The following is a 15,156-nucleotide window of genomic DNA, read 5'->3' as shown; positions in this document are numbered from 1 at the left end:
AAAATATAAGAAATCGTGTAAGAGGCAAATACTTTCTCACAGCATTGTATGTCCAAATGCCTTTTAGGTTTTCCCAGTGCTGTTGTTTGATGGCTCTGATAAACTGTCAGAAAAACAGATATTGAGCAGGTCCAATTTTTATAGTCGCAAAAGGTACAACAGTTGTGTACCTAAAAGTTTTTCTCAGGTGAGTAGAACACATCAGCTTTGTTTGTACAAATGCAATGAGGTTGGGAAAATAAATCTATATATTTGAATGAAGGAATGAAGGAATGAATGAATGAGTTTCGTAATTATAGTTAAGACATAATTGAACCACAAGCTCTTTGGACTGTTTGGATATCTGTTTAATAAACCAATGCAAGTTGATTTAGACCGGAGATAGTGGGTAAATCTTTAAAAGTATGTCAGTGATGCACTTTTACAGCTACAGATAAAATCACAGCTATTTCTGCACTTCATGGCGTCTAACAGTGGCGTATTCTGAAGTAGATTCTTCTGTGCTGAAGGTGACCGCAGTATCACAGAGCGAAGCTGGACTCTTCAGGAAGCTCACAGTGGCGTATGTGGGGTCAGTCACGGTTGACTGTGTGATTAAAGCTGTAAGATGAGTCTCCTCAGAGTTGCAGACCACAGGAGGAACCTCAGTAGAAAAGAATGACCATTATGAACATGTTTAACACACACACACACACACACACACACACACACATATAGGTACTCACTTCTTTATTGTCTTTTAAATTTATCCCAGATAAAGAGAGAGTGGAACCTGCAGTTGCAAAGTAAGAAAACACAGTTCTTGAAAGTTTCAATATTTTTTCCTAGCTATTTTGGAGCATTACTGCTGGTTCATTTGTTATGAAATGTTCACTCAATGTAAAGGGCAGCTGCTCCAAATGATGTAGAAAGATAAAGAAGTGGAGATACTTGGTTTTTGTTATTTTGAACCACGCTGATATGGGACCTAGAAGCATCAACATTACCTGGAATATAATGTCTTTTGTAACTGTTTAAAACACAGCACATTACATTTCAGGCTGGACTGTATTTCTCACTGTTGATCTTTTCTTCAGAATTCGCTAAATCGTGTCATGTTTACAAGGCTTTTCTACTCGCATTGATTTAACATCTGAGGAGTTTCAATACAAAATAGTGTGTATTGATATATATATATATATATATATATATATATATAAAAGGGTGGAGAGCCCTCTCTGGGTCAGGGATAGGCTCTTGCCTCAAGTGGAGGAGTTCAAGTATCTCGGGGTCTTGTTCACGAGTGATGGTACAAGGGAGCGGGAGATTGACAGGCGGATTGGTGCTGGGTCAGCAGTGATGCGGGCTCTTTACCGGTCTGTTGTGGTAAAGAAAGAGCTGAGCCATAAAGCAAGGCTCTCGATTTACCGGTCGATCTACGTTCCCACCCTCACCTATGGTCATGAGCTTTGGGTAATGACCGAAAGAATAAGATCGCGAATACAAGCGGCCGAAATGAGTTTCCTCCGCAGGGTGTCTGGACTCTCCCTTAGAGATAGGGTGAGAAGTTCGGTCATCCGGGAGGGACTCGGAGTAGAGCCGCTGCTTCTCCACGTCGAGAGGAGACAGCTGAGGTGGTTCAGGCATCTGGTTAGGATGCCTCCCTCGGGAGGTGTCACAGGCAAGTCCACCGGGGAGGAGATCCCGGGGAAGACCCAGGACATGCTGGCGCGACTATATCGCCCAGCTGGCCTGGGAGCGCCTCGGAATCCCCCGTGGAGAGCTAGTGGAAGTGGCTGGGGAAAGGGAGGTCTGGGCCTCATTGCCTAGGTTGCTGCCCCCACGACCCGAACCCCGGAGAAGCGGAAGATAATGAATGGATGGATGGATGGATATATATATATATATATATATTATTGTACTATTTTATCTCGTCTTGTGATACCACTCTCGGTATCAGTATCGAAATCAACATTCTGGTATTGTGACACCTCTAGTTTAAACTGTACCTTGTTGTGTCTTGTTGCATCTCAGCTTGTAGAGAATCAGAAATAGTCCTCCAATCAGCAGCAGAGCGAGGCATAAACACACTGTCATGCTGATCACAGAAGAACCTGCAAAGAGACCATCCAGAGAGGCTCTGCTAAGCTTTTCAAATATGAATGCAGATCAACACGAATACAGTTTTCCTCCACCAGACGGAGCTAAAGCGCTACATCAGGGGTGTCCGATCTCATTCACAAAGGGCTGGTTGGGCTGCAGGTTTTCACTCCAGACAAGCTGAAGAAAACCTGATTCTGGTGGTTTAATCTGTTGATCTTCAAACATTTTAGGAGGTGACCTCTTTCTTTATTGGAGTGAACACCGGCAGCCACACCGGTCTTCTGTGGATAAGTTTGGACACCTCTGCTCTACATCAATGCGTGTAGCTTGCTTAATCGTTGTGACCCAGTAGCAGCGTTACTTCACTCAGTTGAATGGATGTCAATGCAGTCTTAAATGCTTATAAACACATGCAGTACACACCATAACACCATCTATCTGAATGGTTGGGTCACAGCAGACATTGTAGACCCTAGTAGCTGTGGTGCTGTCGGTTTTGAGTGCAGCCTATGGGAGTTGGAGATAGAAGTGAGATTGAATAACAGAACTGAATTCAGATGTTAAAATCTGTGTTTGTGTATAGTTGATGCAGTAAAGATGTTATGTGTACTGTAAGACATGATCTACAAACGCCAAAATGTTTCAATAAAGCCACTGAATGATGGCACTGGCATTCATAATTAAAGATAGATGGGGTAAAGTAAATATATTAAGAAACAATACAACATTTTTACATTTGAATGTAATTTACAGTATGCAGTTACATCATTTTAATGCTTTAACTGTAGACATGGCTAATGATTTTAGCACGTCTGCATTCAGCCTATCAGTCTGTCTCACTTCTGCTTGCTCTACCACACATAAAGCTCAAACCTCAGAGCCACCTGCATGCATCCTTTCTGTTTTTTGATTCGACCTCGTTGGTTTTCTGTTCTTGTTCAGCCCGTTTCTTTCTTCAAGTTATACAGTGGAAACTAAACTGATTGTTATCATACTAGTGCGTGCTGCATGATAGTCACGCTCGCAAAGCTCTTGATCTAATCTCGCATGTTAATTCTGCCCTCTGTGGTTTAGAGCTGTGCTAATGGAATTTCTTTTGTCTTGTGCAACTAAACGTGTCAGCAACTGACTGTACAGATCGCCAAGCCTGCAGTCTTGAAGTGTTTTCATATTTCTAGCACATTATTGATGCTACAGTGATCTTTTACATTTGTTAATGAATGACCGTTGATGATAAGATGTTCCTCAAAATTGTGCTGTCAATTGAAAAAGTGCATTTGCTCAGCTTGAGCAATTCTGTGGATTAGCATGGATGTTGCTATATGGTTTTAATTGTAGGAATTGACTGGCAGTTTCAGAGACGTTATAAATGAGGAGATATATTACTGGTTGAAATATGAACAGGATAGCTCAACATGGCATTCATTTACCACCCTTCAGTTAAAAAGAGCCTATCAGCAAACAGAGAGGGTTCAACAAAATTGTGGAAAATGCACCCTCATTGTGGAAAACAAACTAAAAAGAAAATCAATTTTTTTATGTGATGTTCAGCCAAAGTCTACAAACTATTCTATGGTTTTAGTTTTTTTTTCTAGATTTTACCAGTGATTTTAAATATGGTTTTGAAACTTTAACTTGACCTTCAGTTTTGAGTATTTAGGCATTTCCCCATTCAAAGAGAGAGAAGTCTGGTTTTTGACAGAAAATAACTGCCCGGCGGCGTTGTGAAGATGGCTTTCCTATACAGATGTTGATAGGTTCTATGGTATTCTTGGTGGCTGCAAGAGTATGGCTAAGGGGGTTACTAAATGGTTCATATGTTATTCCAGGTGGTTGCTGGGGTGTTGCTATGTGGTTGATATGATATCTCTAAGTTTTAAGTGGCTTGCTAGGGGGTTGTGAGGGTTTTTCAGGCAGGTGTTTCAGATGTTTCAAGGTGGCTTCAAACCCCAGGTGATTGCTGGGATGTTACTGTGTGGTTGCTTAGGTTGTTAAGTGGTTGCTATGATGTATTTGTATGACTGTGGTGTACAAATTTTAAGCCTCGTAGTGACACAGTGTCTGTAGAGGAATCAGAGGTTTATGTAAGAATGACTCACCTTCAGGATCTTTTAGGAGCATCTCACCATTCATTCCTATGGGAAAAAGTCCACCCTACACTGATGTTTTCATAGACTCATAGCTGTTACTACTACTAATACTACTGCTATTAATATTTGTAGTATAATCACTTGTAGGTAGTTTGACCAGAGGAGGATGGGTCCCCCCTGGTGAGCCTTGGTTCCTCCCAAGGTTTCTTCCTCAGCTATGAGGGCGGTTCTCCTTGCCCACCGGGGGGTTTTACATTCTTGTTAAAACTTTGTCTTTTCTGGAATTCTGTGAAGCTGCTTTTTGACAACATCCGTTGTAAAAAGCGATAAACAAATAAATTTGATTTGATTTGATTTGAGATCTTGAACAGATCTTGCTACACACAAAGAAATGGCATCTAAAAGCACTCCCAATCAGACGGAACCTTCTAGAGTTCTAAACACTTTGATGAGTTAGCAGACGAAACATTAATCAGAAAAGCAATAAAGCAAGAAAAAGAAAAGTGCTTTTCATGCTCTGTCATTTATTTAAATAAGAGAGCACCAGGTTGATTTCATATCTTGCCCAGAAGGTGTTTTTGAAAAATGCCAAGGAATAACCACTTTGGTTACTAGCCTGAGTAAACCTTTGAGTGAATGATCAGAATAATAATAAGAAGAAAAGAAGAAAATTTGCAGTAATGATACAATTCATACCTTTCATAACTTGCAGATGCACTTCAGTGTAGATGGAGGACCCAAAGCTCTCCTCCCCACACCAGTACGTCCCAGAATCCTCCTCTCTCAGATCTGTGATGGTCACGGTGAAGACTCCAGCAGGTGCATCATCACTCAGAGAGAATCTGCCAGTTCTGTTTTTCTCTGATGAAACTTTGACTCCACCTTTGTCACAGCTGGCCAGCTGCTGCCCCATGCAGAGGAATTTCCCATCACTCTCTGGAGACTCTCCTCTGTAGCTGCACTCGATGGAGACACTGAGTGTTTCTCGTCCAAAGACCTGAAGCACTAAAGATAAATGAAACCTTATATGACCTTCCGTAGATTTCATACTTTGACTTGAACACACAAAATCAAGACCCCATGGACCACCTTCTTTCCTGACGACCTGCAGTTCAGTGGAGAGGTAATTCATCAAGACGTCTCCTTTTTCCACTCCACACCAGTATCTCCCAGCATCCTCTGCCTTCACTCTGCTGATGTTCACACTAAAGACCCCAGCCGTGATGTCATCATGCACGGAGAATCTCTCTGTCTTGTTTGGAGTCCGTTGAGTAGCTTGAGAACGAAGGTTTCTTCGTTCAGTAAAACACTCCCCCTCCTTACAGATATGCTTTGAACTTGGCTTATACTTTGAGGAATAAGGGCATCTGACCTCAACAGTGTCACCTTCATAACTGGTCATTTTGCTACCTGAAGTCAGGGAAAAGTACGATTCAATTAATCTATGAATGCACATGTGTGTATAAATTACAATTGCTTCCAGTCATCTCTCTGGCAACACAGCTGTCAACCGTCTTGTTTGTTCATTCGGTTCATGATACTGACCAGTCACAGTCGGGTGGACAATCAGGTGGACGTCTTTGATCGCAGAGGTGGAGCTGACTGGGCTTCCACTGATCTGCACTCCGCAGAAATAAAGCCCTGCATCATCGACGGTCACATTTTTGATGCTAACTCTGACCACTTTTGTCTCACTGTTGTCACTGATTGAGAACCTTCTCATGTCCTCGTCCAGTCTCACTGGTGTTCCAGTGGTAGATATCATTCGGTCGACAGAGTGTTTATGCATTTTGAATACACGCTGGGCGTTGAGTGTTGTCTTTTCTGAATATCCAAAGCTGAAGGAGACACTCTGTCCAAGCTGAGCCGTGACCGTCATTGACCCCCCACAGCAGGAGTCTGTTAGAGATGAAGAAGCCTCTGATGTTAACAGTGTGGTTCTGAACTAAATCCGTTTCTTACGCTTTCATATATCACAGAATCTACACTATCGTACAGAAGTTTGGACACACCACTTATAGATTTTTTTACATAGTTTTACACTCTTATACAAGTGAGTCAAATTACATGTGGTGTTGATTGACTTTAAGTGAAAATACGTTTTTCACTTACTTGCAAATCTGAATTTTTTCAGCTTTAAATACTGCTCAGTTTAAAATACTGGACAAAAATAAACATTTAATATGAAATTTGCTACATTTTCCTTTCCAATATGTTCAGTTCAGAAGAAAAAGGTACGAAGTAACTGGAATTATTTCAGTCATGTTTGTGTTCTACAAGATAGTGCTGTTTAGATGCTCGTCAAAGCACAGCTGATTGTCAGAAATGCATTACGAGGACCTTTGATGGAAAAAATGGAATTAAGAGGATGATCCCACTTTAAATTTCACTAAAACCCTAAAATGAAAATGACTTGAAAAATAAATAAATGAAAAATAAACAGTCTTTCTATAAGTAAGCACAACCAATATATAGAAGAAAAAACTGAGTGACAATTAATCAAATAAATAAATAAGGCGTTGTAGCCTTCCTGGAGTTTGGAATTGGATAAACCTTTCTGGAATTGTCACTATGGCAACGAGGATTAGAGAAAATCCCTTCACGATATTTTTTTAATTAATGTGAAAGGCACTATAAGAGTAACAAATAGATGAAAAAGTGAAAAACAAGCTGAAGGCTTGCGAGAAATGATCACTTTAATACCTGGAATTTACATCATTTCCCTAGTTGCTAATGTAAAGAGTTTCAGTGTGAAGAAGACAATTTGTTAATACTAGGATAGGATATTATTATTATTATTATTAATATTATTATTAGCAGTAGTAGTAGTGGTGGTGGTTGTAGGATTAGTAGTAGAATATCAGAGTGCTCAGTTTGGAGTTCTGCGGGCACAATCCTCTCACCTTCTTCCACCTTCAGCTCCCAGTCTCCGATAGACCTGTATACAGACTCCTGCACAACTGCGCACCTATACGGTCCAGCGTCCTCCAGACTCAGATTCCCAATAAACACTCTGATGACCGATGCTTCCGTGTCATCGTACAGGTAAAATCTATCCTTACGAAGCCACTGGTTTATAATGCTCGTCCTTATCTTGGTCTCACAGATCGTTACTCTTCTGCAGACCACCTTTGCTTGAGCTTCAAGCGATGTGGAATACCTGCAGTTGATGATGACGCTTCTTCCTGCATAGCCAACAACGTCAACACAGTCCACTAGACCTGTCAATAAAACAGAAGTAAATAAATAAAACCTGGTAAATAGCGATCGTTGTCTTTCTGTATTCTGAGTAAAATATCTGACCTGAGGCAAGGAAAAAGGTGAAAAGGTGGAGGATCTTCATCCTAAGGTTCACTGATGGTGAGACCAACTTTAACGCACTCTGTTCTCAGGCATCTGGAAGCTCACCTTTGCTCTCAGCGGAGTGTGACTGAGGTTGACCATTACTTGCAGCATGTTCTGTACTCCCTTCTTTCACCCTGCTTGTTTCCTCTTTCTCTTGAATGTGAAAGACATGCTCCTCCCATCAGCACCACATACCAGATTCAAACAGAGGAAGAGAAAGTGCGCCCTCTAGCGGAGGTGTGAGGTGTTTCTGCTCCATGATGAAAATAATTGTTGGGGGAAAAAAAGAATTTAGTGGAAAAATCAGCAGATCTTTCAGAAATCCTGCAGAATTCAATGGTTGAGATGTAAATAAAGTCAGAGTGGTTTAATGTGAACCGGGGGTCACCATGTCTACAACACAAATATAGGCATTTTATTTACTATCCAGAACCACCGGAGAACCTAAATAAAAGAAAACTTGATATTAAAACAGTCGGACTGAGAAATGTGGAAATTAAATATAAACATGGTAAGAAGGCAGGCAGCGGAAATGAGGGCATCATCTGGAGGTCCACTGGACTTTAATCTTTGTCACAGAAGAAATTTAGATTGCATAGTGATTATGGTAGCTCAAGTAAAGGTGTGTGTGTGTGTGTGTGTGTGTGTGTGTGTGTGTGTGTGTCTGTGTGTGTGTGTGTGTGTGTGTGTGTGTGTCTGTGTGTGTGTGTGTGTGTGTGTGGTACCTTGAATGTTCCGTTTCTTTCGCTCAGCGAGTATGAAGAATTAGAATCAGCACCAGATGAACAGACCACTTAGTCTAGAGCAGGGGTGCACAGCTCTGGTCCTGGAGAGCTGGTGTCCAGCACACTTTGGTGATTTACCTGCTCAAACACACCTGATCACATTCGTCTTTTAATATCCAGGTGAAATAGGTGTGTTTGAGCAGGGAAACCTCCAAACTGTGCCCTCCAGGACTGGAGTTGTGCACCCCTGGTCTAGTGAACGGATGATGCTTTAGAGATTTACTTCACTGAAGGCGTCCAAACAGTGACACAGTGACCTCCAGCAAACAGTAATATATTTGAAACAGATATAAGGGAATGTGCATCATGGGAACAGCGCTGTAACTGTGGGACTTTGAGTAGATGATGTCGCACTAAACTTACTCAACCCACAGGCTAAATGCTCACGCCCAGTGCAGCTCCAGATCATGTGAGCAGGTGGAGCTAGTAGACGTTTATACATCACCATTCTCATAACATCTATTTTATACAGTAAACTCTTCATAAATTTAATGTAATTGCAATGTCATCTGACTCAATACAAAAACACAGTAAATCTTAGCACAGGAGAGAACATCGCACGTCTCAGTGGATGAATTAAGCTGAATTTTTAAACTATGGAATTATCTCTTCTATGAGTTAAACAGGAAATAACGTATGAGTGAAATGTTGCTGGTTGAGAGCCACATGTCAATCAACCTGAATGAAACAATGTCCAGAATGTCCAGAGTGCTGGGAATAGATGAGAACAAATGGAAATGCTACCCTTTCCCCATCAGCTCTCATGTTTAACAGTATCAATCTTGTTAATGGTTGCCCTGGTAACTGTATCAGTAGATCTGCTTGCTTTCCTGCTGAAATTCACTGTTGCGTATGTTGGACCTTCAGCAGACGTTCCAGCTGAATGCCGGATGGCACTTGCTGAGAAATCGGACGGAATCGTGGGCAACTGAGCTGTGGAGCAGATGACCTGGTCAGGAGAGTTTGGTGGTAACTGAACAGTAGAATAAATAGGATTTGAGAAATCACAGCTTGAGGGTAACTGGACATCAACAGTCTGAGAAGGTTCTGAGGGGTTTGTAGGTAGTTGAGCAGTAGAGTAGACTATGGAAACTCCAGCATCTGAGACAGGAAAGTCTATAATTTCCTCATAGTCAGGGACAGCAGGGGCCTGACGGAAGAGAGAACATTAGGGTTTGTCAGTTGTGTTAAAGGGCGCCTTACTGTCAGTGTATAGTCAATTACAGCAGTTGTTCCACTCGATTGTGTGTGCGTGTGAGCTTTAAGAAAGTTAATATTATATTTGGTTTATTTGGTAGTTCTTGTAAAGTAGTGATTTATTTTGAAGTGCAGTCTGGTCTCACCTCGTGGTTGCTTGATGATCCCGTGATGGAGCGGCTTTGGGATGAAGCTGGCACTTCAGAAGAAAGCAAAATAATTGTGGAAGTTAAATAAGAACATGGTATGGATTATTGTAAAGGCAACATCATTGGGATTAATCTGAGAATGAGTACATTGTCTTTACAGTACTTCTCATAAAGTACAGCCAGCAGAGGGCAGCATCTGTGTATCAGTGTTGGTCCTCTGGACCTTTTTGATTAATTCATTCTGTTGTGAACTTTGTAGTCCAAGTAGGGCTGTGTGTATGTGTGTGATGGTACCTTCAGTCTTGCCTCTTCTTCGCAGAGTGAGTATTAAGAACAAGAGTCCAATCAGAAGCAGCACTACAATCACAGACACACCAGTGATCACAGAGGAAACTGGAAATGCTGGAGGTGGAGAAACAGAAGCATAGTTGCAGTTACTGAAAGAGTCAATAGTCAAACAATAATCTAATTGTACAGAAGTGATTACATACACTGATCAGCCATAACATCATGACCACCTCCTCGTTTCTGCGCTCACTGTCCACTTTATCAGCTCCACTTACTGTATAGCTGCACTCTGTAGTTCTACAGTTACAGACTGTAGTCCATCTGTTTCTCTGATACTCTGTTACCCTGTTCTTCAGTGGTCAGGACCCCCATGGACCCTCACAGAGCAGGTATTTGGGTGGTGGGTCATTCTCAGCACTGCAGTAACACTGACGTGGTGGTGGTATGTTAGTGTGTGTTGTGCGGGTCTGAGTGGATGAGTGGAGTTTTAAACACTGTGTCCACTCACTGTCCACTCTATTAAACACTCCTACCTTGTCTGTCCACCTTGTAGATGTAAAGTCAGAGACGACAGCTCATCTGCTGCTGCACAGTTTGTGTTGGTCATCCTCCAGTCCTTCATCAGTGGTCACAGGACGCTGCCCACAGGACGCTGTTGGTTGGATATTTTAGGTTGGTGGACTATACTCAGTCCAGCAGCAACATTGAGGTGTTTAAACACTCCGTGCAGCACTGCTGTGTCTGATCCACTCAGACCAGCACAACACACACTAACACACCCTCACCACCACGTCAGTGTTACTGCAGAGCTGAGAATGACCCACCACCCAAACAGTATCTGCTCTGTGAGGGTCCATGGGGGTCCTGACCACTGAAGAACAGGGTAACAGAGTATCAGAGAAACAGATGGACTACAGTCTGTAACTGTAGAACTACAGAGTGCAGCTATACAGTAAGTGGAGCTGATAAAGTGGACAGTGAGCGTAGAAACAAGGAGGTGCTTTTAATTTTATGGCTGGTCAGTGTTTGGGCAGAGAGGCTTTATTTAAGCACCTGTAGCAGAAGAGGAAGCTAATGTGCTTTTAGAAGATGACGATGTGGTTGGGTTTGTAGTCTGTGAACTGATGCATGAAGGTGACCATGGAAAATTCTGAGGATCTAAAAGAAATAAACAAGATCTTGGTTGAATTAATGGGTACATGAAGTTATTTCTGCTGTAATACATGTTAACCCAGACATACACAGTCCTAGATCCTTTACCTGTTGTTGCTTTTGCTTTAAATAAAGACCTTCCCATTGTTTTAGGTGTTGAGAATGTGGTTTCTTCCATGCTTTGTGAGGGTTTTCTTGATGAGGATGCTGTTGTTGCTTGTTTTCGTTCTGGAACATAAAGCTTAGGTATTAAAAAGGATGTATTTTCTGTATATGTAAGGATGCATGTCATAAACACTGAAATAGCCTGTGGTTCGTGTGGCTTCTGTCCCACACTCATATCATAATGTTAGATCTAATGATGTCAGCTGTTTTGAGAATGGCAGTTGCTCAAGCATCAGATTCAAGACACATTTTAGAATTTCTCACTGATGTTCGTTGGCGTTTGGTTTTAAAATTGCTTTACTTGAGGAAATTGCCGCAATTTAAACTTGCACTGATGTGCTAGGGTGCTAATTCAGGATCTTCTCAGTTCCTCATTTAAACTCTATTCAAATTTATAAGCAGTCACATGTCAGAGAAAAGTTGTTGTGCACACATTTCCTGTTGTCTCTAGAGACTACACTAAAAGTCATCTAAACTATTTTGAAGTTCTGAATATTATAAAATATCTACAGACAAATAAGTTCACAAAATCTTAGCACCAAACATGCCTACCATACTGTTTTGTGCTAATAGCCTTCAGAGTAAACCTAAACTACCAGACGTTTTACAATCAAACGACCTACTTATTTTATACTTATTACATACTGTGAAGGCATACATTGGTATGCAGATACATTTTTCAGAACAATGTGCATGTGTTCTAGGCAGATTGCACACAGATCATAAGGCCCCACACTTTTTTTTTATTTTTTAACTTCACAGAGTCTCGTTATATTGATCGTATATTGATCTATAGGAAGAAATTATCTGGAATTTATTTTTGTTATAGACCCATACTATGATACAAAAGACACCACAAGATTCAGCACAGACTCTAATTGCCCATGAGTAAAATAATCATGTACTTCTATACCAGCTGTTCTTTTAAACACACCATTTATATTTCTTAATCTCCAGAAAAAGCCCATACTTCTGCACCAACTCTCTTGCCTAGCAGACCTAAAGTACAGACCAGTGGTTCTCTTGGTATCTACCTTCCTGTGCAGTTCAGTCTGTCTGCATTCAACATGGGGCCTGTTCACCTGACACTAATGAATCTGATTCAGCCGATCAAGGACTTCTGATTAGGTTAAGTAGCTGGAGCAGATGTGGGATAGAGTGGTTGAAACTAGATTCCACGAGAAGGTACATCTCCAGGTCCAGGGTTGGTGACCACTGGTAATGTCTGTAGGGTAAACCAGTGATTGCCAATCCATTTTCCCCCAACATTTTAGAGTGTTTAGACACCTGAAAGACCAGACCAAGGTCTAAACCTCACAACAAGGGCATGGGTTCGATTCCCCGACCAGGTAACCAGGGACCTTTCTGTATGGAGTTTGCATGTCTGTATGGGTTTCCTTCGGGTGATCTGATTTCTTCAGTCAGGTGAATTAGAAATGCTAAATTGCCTCTAGGTGTGTGTGTGTGTGTGTGTGTGTGTGTGTTATTATGTATGTCTGTAACCTGCGATGGACAAGCAGCCTGTCCAGGGTTCTTCCTGCCTTCTATCCAAGGTTCCAGCAACCCAGATGAATAAGTGGTTTAGATAATGTGTGTATGTATGTTTGATCTGGTTAGTTTTGGTTTCACATCACAATTTAGTAAGCGCACTAAATAACTTGGCATGACACACCTACATCCTGTCATCATCACCTACGTGGGCTGCGTCTAACTACACTTAACACTGATTGATTTGTAGAGGAGCGTGCATCTGACATCAGAGCATGGTCAGTTCAGTGGGCAGCCTTTTCTGTTTGAATGGAAAAAACTGAATAACCTTTCTTTCATATCCTCTCCCAGTATGCTGGGATTTTTACTTTTCTCCCAGTTTTTTCTCATTTTCACACTGCAAACAAACCAAACCATGGTTCAGTTTGGTCCAGACCGAGACCACCCCTTTTTGTAATTCTCTGGTCGAAACCATGGTCTGAGGCACCTTTTGCACATGCTATTTTGGTCATTGACAAGCCTTTCTAAGGCGAGGTGAGTGTGTTTATGGCAAAAATTAAAACAAACAAAACAATGTGCCGAGCAGGGTTTAGGACCAGGGTTGGAAACTACAGGATAGACCTCTCGACCAGACTGAAGGCTGAATGAAATTCACTACCAGGATTTTAAATTACATTGCTGTACACATCAAAGTGTCAAAATATTTTGCACATATTTTACACTTGCACAATTTAACAAAACATGAGACCTATTCACCAGTAACTGTGAGGTTGATCTGGGTGATATAGACCTTGTATCCATGGTCAGATGTCCAGTCTGATTCAGCTCCACACCAGTATTCACCAGAGTCTCCCTCAGTCAGACGGTTGATGACCACAGTGAAGATCTGCTTTCCATCATCATGTAGATACAGTTTCCCCTCATTTCTCCATCTTCTGCTCTCTTTAACTGATGTTTCATAACTACAGTTAACAGTGCCCACTCTCCTACAGAGAAACTTGGGGTAACTGCTGTGGGATTGTGGGTATTTGCAGCTGATGTTGACACTTCCTCCTACAACAGCAGACTCAGTGATGCTCTTCTCAAAGAATGTATCTGTCAATCATAAACAAGGTTAAAACTCTTGAATGAGGCCTCATAGGTTTTATGTAGTTAAACTATTATGACAATGCTGTGATTTTGGAGTAAGACACATCTACTTCTTCTGTACTAACATAATACATATTACGATGACCATTTAGCCAAGCCAGCCTGTTAAACGCATGTTTATGTCACAGGAGGAGACAGTGACAGAAAGCAAATGGATACTAATACATTATAGGCTGACAAAATAATGTAGAGGGAATGATATGCAGATTTATAGAAAAGGGAGTTTTATATATTTACTGTTTAAATTACTGATCTTTGATTTTAATAGGAGTTTGTTCGTTCACCCTCACCGTAGCTGATGTTAATGATGCTGGAAGTTTAGAACAGTAAACAATTGAGTGGTGGGAGAGACTCACCTTCCTCTACCTTCAGTTCCACTGGTGTGAGGATGTCAAAGTCCAAACTTATATCAACTCCACACTGGTACGTTCCAGAATCCTCTACAGTGAGCTCCCTGATCATCACCCAGAACTGTGCAGCTCTGGTGTCGTCAAACAGTGAGAATCTTCCACTGTTTATCCACTTATTTTTAACTCCTGTCTTGATCTGGTCAGCACAGGTTGACCACGGACCCTTACAGAGGTATTTTGGGTTTGATGTGTATCTTCTCTCATATCTACAATTGATGAGGACTCCTCCTGAATATCCCATCACTCTCTCTGATTCTCCTCCACCTACTAAAAGAGGACAAACGTCCATCTAAGTAAAGGCTTCATTTGACGCTGCTGATAGTGCTGATTATTTAGAAGAGCAACTCCTTACCTGAAATCAGGAAGAGGGTGAAGATGAGGAGGATCTTCATTCTGAGATCAGGCTCACAGACTAACACCAACTCAGATATCAGAGCTCCAGAGCTCTCTGTCTGACTGTCCTCTACCTTCAGCTTGGTGTTAACTGTAAACTAACATCATTACCCACTTCCGCTTTTTTACCCCAAGAGGATTGCGTTGGACGAAAAACATTCTTTCGCTTATTGAGTACACCACTGTTTAACATTTCTGTTGTGCAAGAGTTTCACCATTTGAGCTGCTTTTTAGCAGGTATTACAGTTTGCTCTGGGAATGGGCTCACATTTATTACTCCATACTTAAATCTACTCGTTCATGTCATTAGTTCTGTACTGGCCTGGAACAGAAGGCCCACCCCCCCCGTAACTGGGAAAGAAAGGTACAATATGACTAATAACTATGCATGGCCCAGTATTAAAAATATATCATGATAATTACCCAACCCTATTCATGACGTTATCACAATATGGCATTTATA

General features: G+C 41.4%; 2 protein-coding genes across 3 annotated transcripts; both read right to left on the bottom strand.

The window, feature by feature from the left end:
* Positions 1-329: 329 nt before the first annotated feature.
* On the bottom strand, positions 330-8,653 carry LOC108411744 (polymeric immunoglobulin receptor-like). Of its 2 annotated transcripts, XM_017683473.2 has the most exons (8): positions 7,476-8,653; positions 7,076-7,393; positions 5,718-6,071; positions 5,262-5,582; positions 4,869-5,177; positions 1,989-2,093; positions 726-772; positions 330-643 (listed from the first exon to the last, which is right to left on the bottom strand). In XM_017683473.2, exons 1-8 carry the CDS (start codon positions 7,513-7,515, stop codon positions 446-448), a joined length of 1,692 nt encoding a protein of 563 aa, XP_017538962.2. In that variant the 5' UTR covers positions 7,516-8,653; the 3' UTR covers positions 330-445. The 2 variants fall into 2 exon arrangements, with proteins under 2 accessions (XP_017538962.2, XP_017538963.2); XM_017683474.2 differs by lacking the exon at positions 726-772 and having other exon boundaries at positions 502-643.
* An 87-nt stretch (positions 8,654-8,740) lies between these two features.
* Positions 8,741-14,747, bottom strand: LOC108411745 (polymeric immunoglobulin receptor-like). The gene is made up of 8 exons (XM_017683475.2): positions 14,653-14,747; positions 14,247-14,567; positions 13,498-13,836; positions 11,197-11,316; positions 10,990-11,094; positions 9,943-10,050; positions 9,646-9,698; positions 8,741-9,452 (listed from the first exon to the last, which is right to left on the bottom strand). The coding sequence occupies exons 1-8, from the start codon at positions 14,690-14,692 to the stop codon at positions 9,057-9,059; spliced, it is 1,482 nt and encodes a 493-aa protein (XP_017538964.2). The 5' UTR covers positions 14,693-14,747; the 3' UTR covers positions 8,741-9,056.
* Between the last annotated feature and the right edge of the window lie 409 nt (positions 14,748-15,156).

This window comes from Pygocentrus nattereri, chromosome 12 (genome assembly GCF_015220715.1).
Source record: "Pygocentrus nattereri isolate fPygNat1 chromosome 12, fPygNat1.pri, whole genome shotgun sequence".
NCBI lineage: Eukaryota > Metazoa > Chordata > Actinopteri > Characiformes > Serrasalmidae > Pygocentrus > Pygocentrus nattereri.
Note: the sequence above shows the minus strand (reverse complement) of the source record. Positions and strands in the feature narration are given on the sequence as shown.

What these genes read in the sequence shown, in the direction of transcription:
- LOC108411744 (XM_017683473.2), bottom strand. Translation starts at nt 7,515, where the DNA reads ATGAAGATCCTCCACCTTTTCACCTTTTTCCTTGCCTCAG. An exon ending in GGAGCTGAAGGTGGAAGAAG is followed by an intron (nt 6,072 to 7,075) that starts GTGAGAGGATTG and finishes CATCTCTAACAG; the next exon opens with ACTCCTGCTGTGGGGGGTCA. An exon ending in ATTTAAAAGACAATAAAGAA is followed by an intron (nt 644 to 725) that starts GTGAGTACCTAT and finishes TTTTCTACTGAG; the next exon opens with GTTCCTCCTGTGGTCTGCAA.
- LOC108411745 (XM_017683475.2), bottom strand. Translation starts at nt 14,692, where the DNA reads ATGAAGATCCTCCTCATCTTCACCCTCTTCCTGATTTCAG. An exon ending in TAAAGCAAAAGCAACAACAG is followed by an intron (nt 11,095 to 11,196) that starts GTAAAGGATCTA and finishes TATTTCTTTTAG; the next exon opens with ATCCTCAGAATTTTCCATGG. An exon ending in GATCATCAAGCAACCACGAG is followed by an intron (nt 9,453 to 9,645) that starts GTGAGACCAGAC and finishes CTCTTCCGTCAG; the next exon opens with GCCCCTGCTGTCCCTGACTA.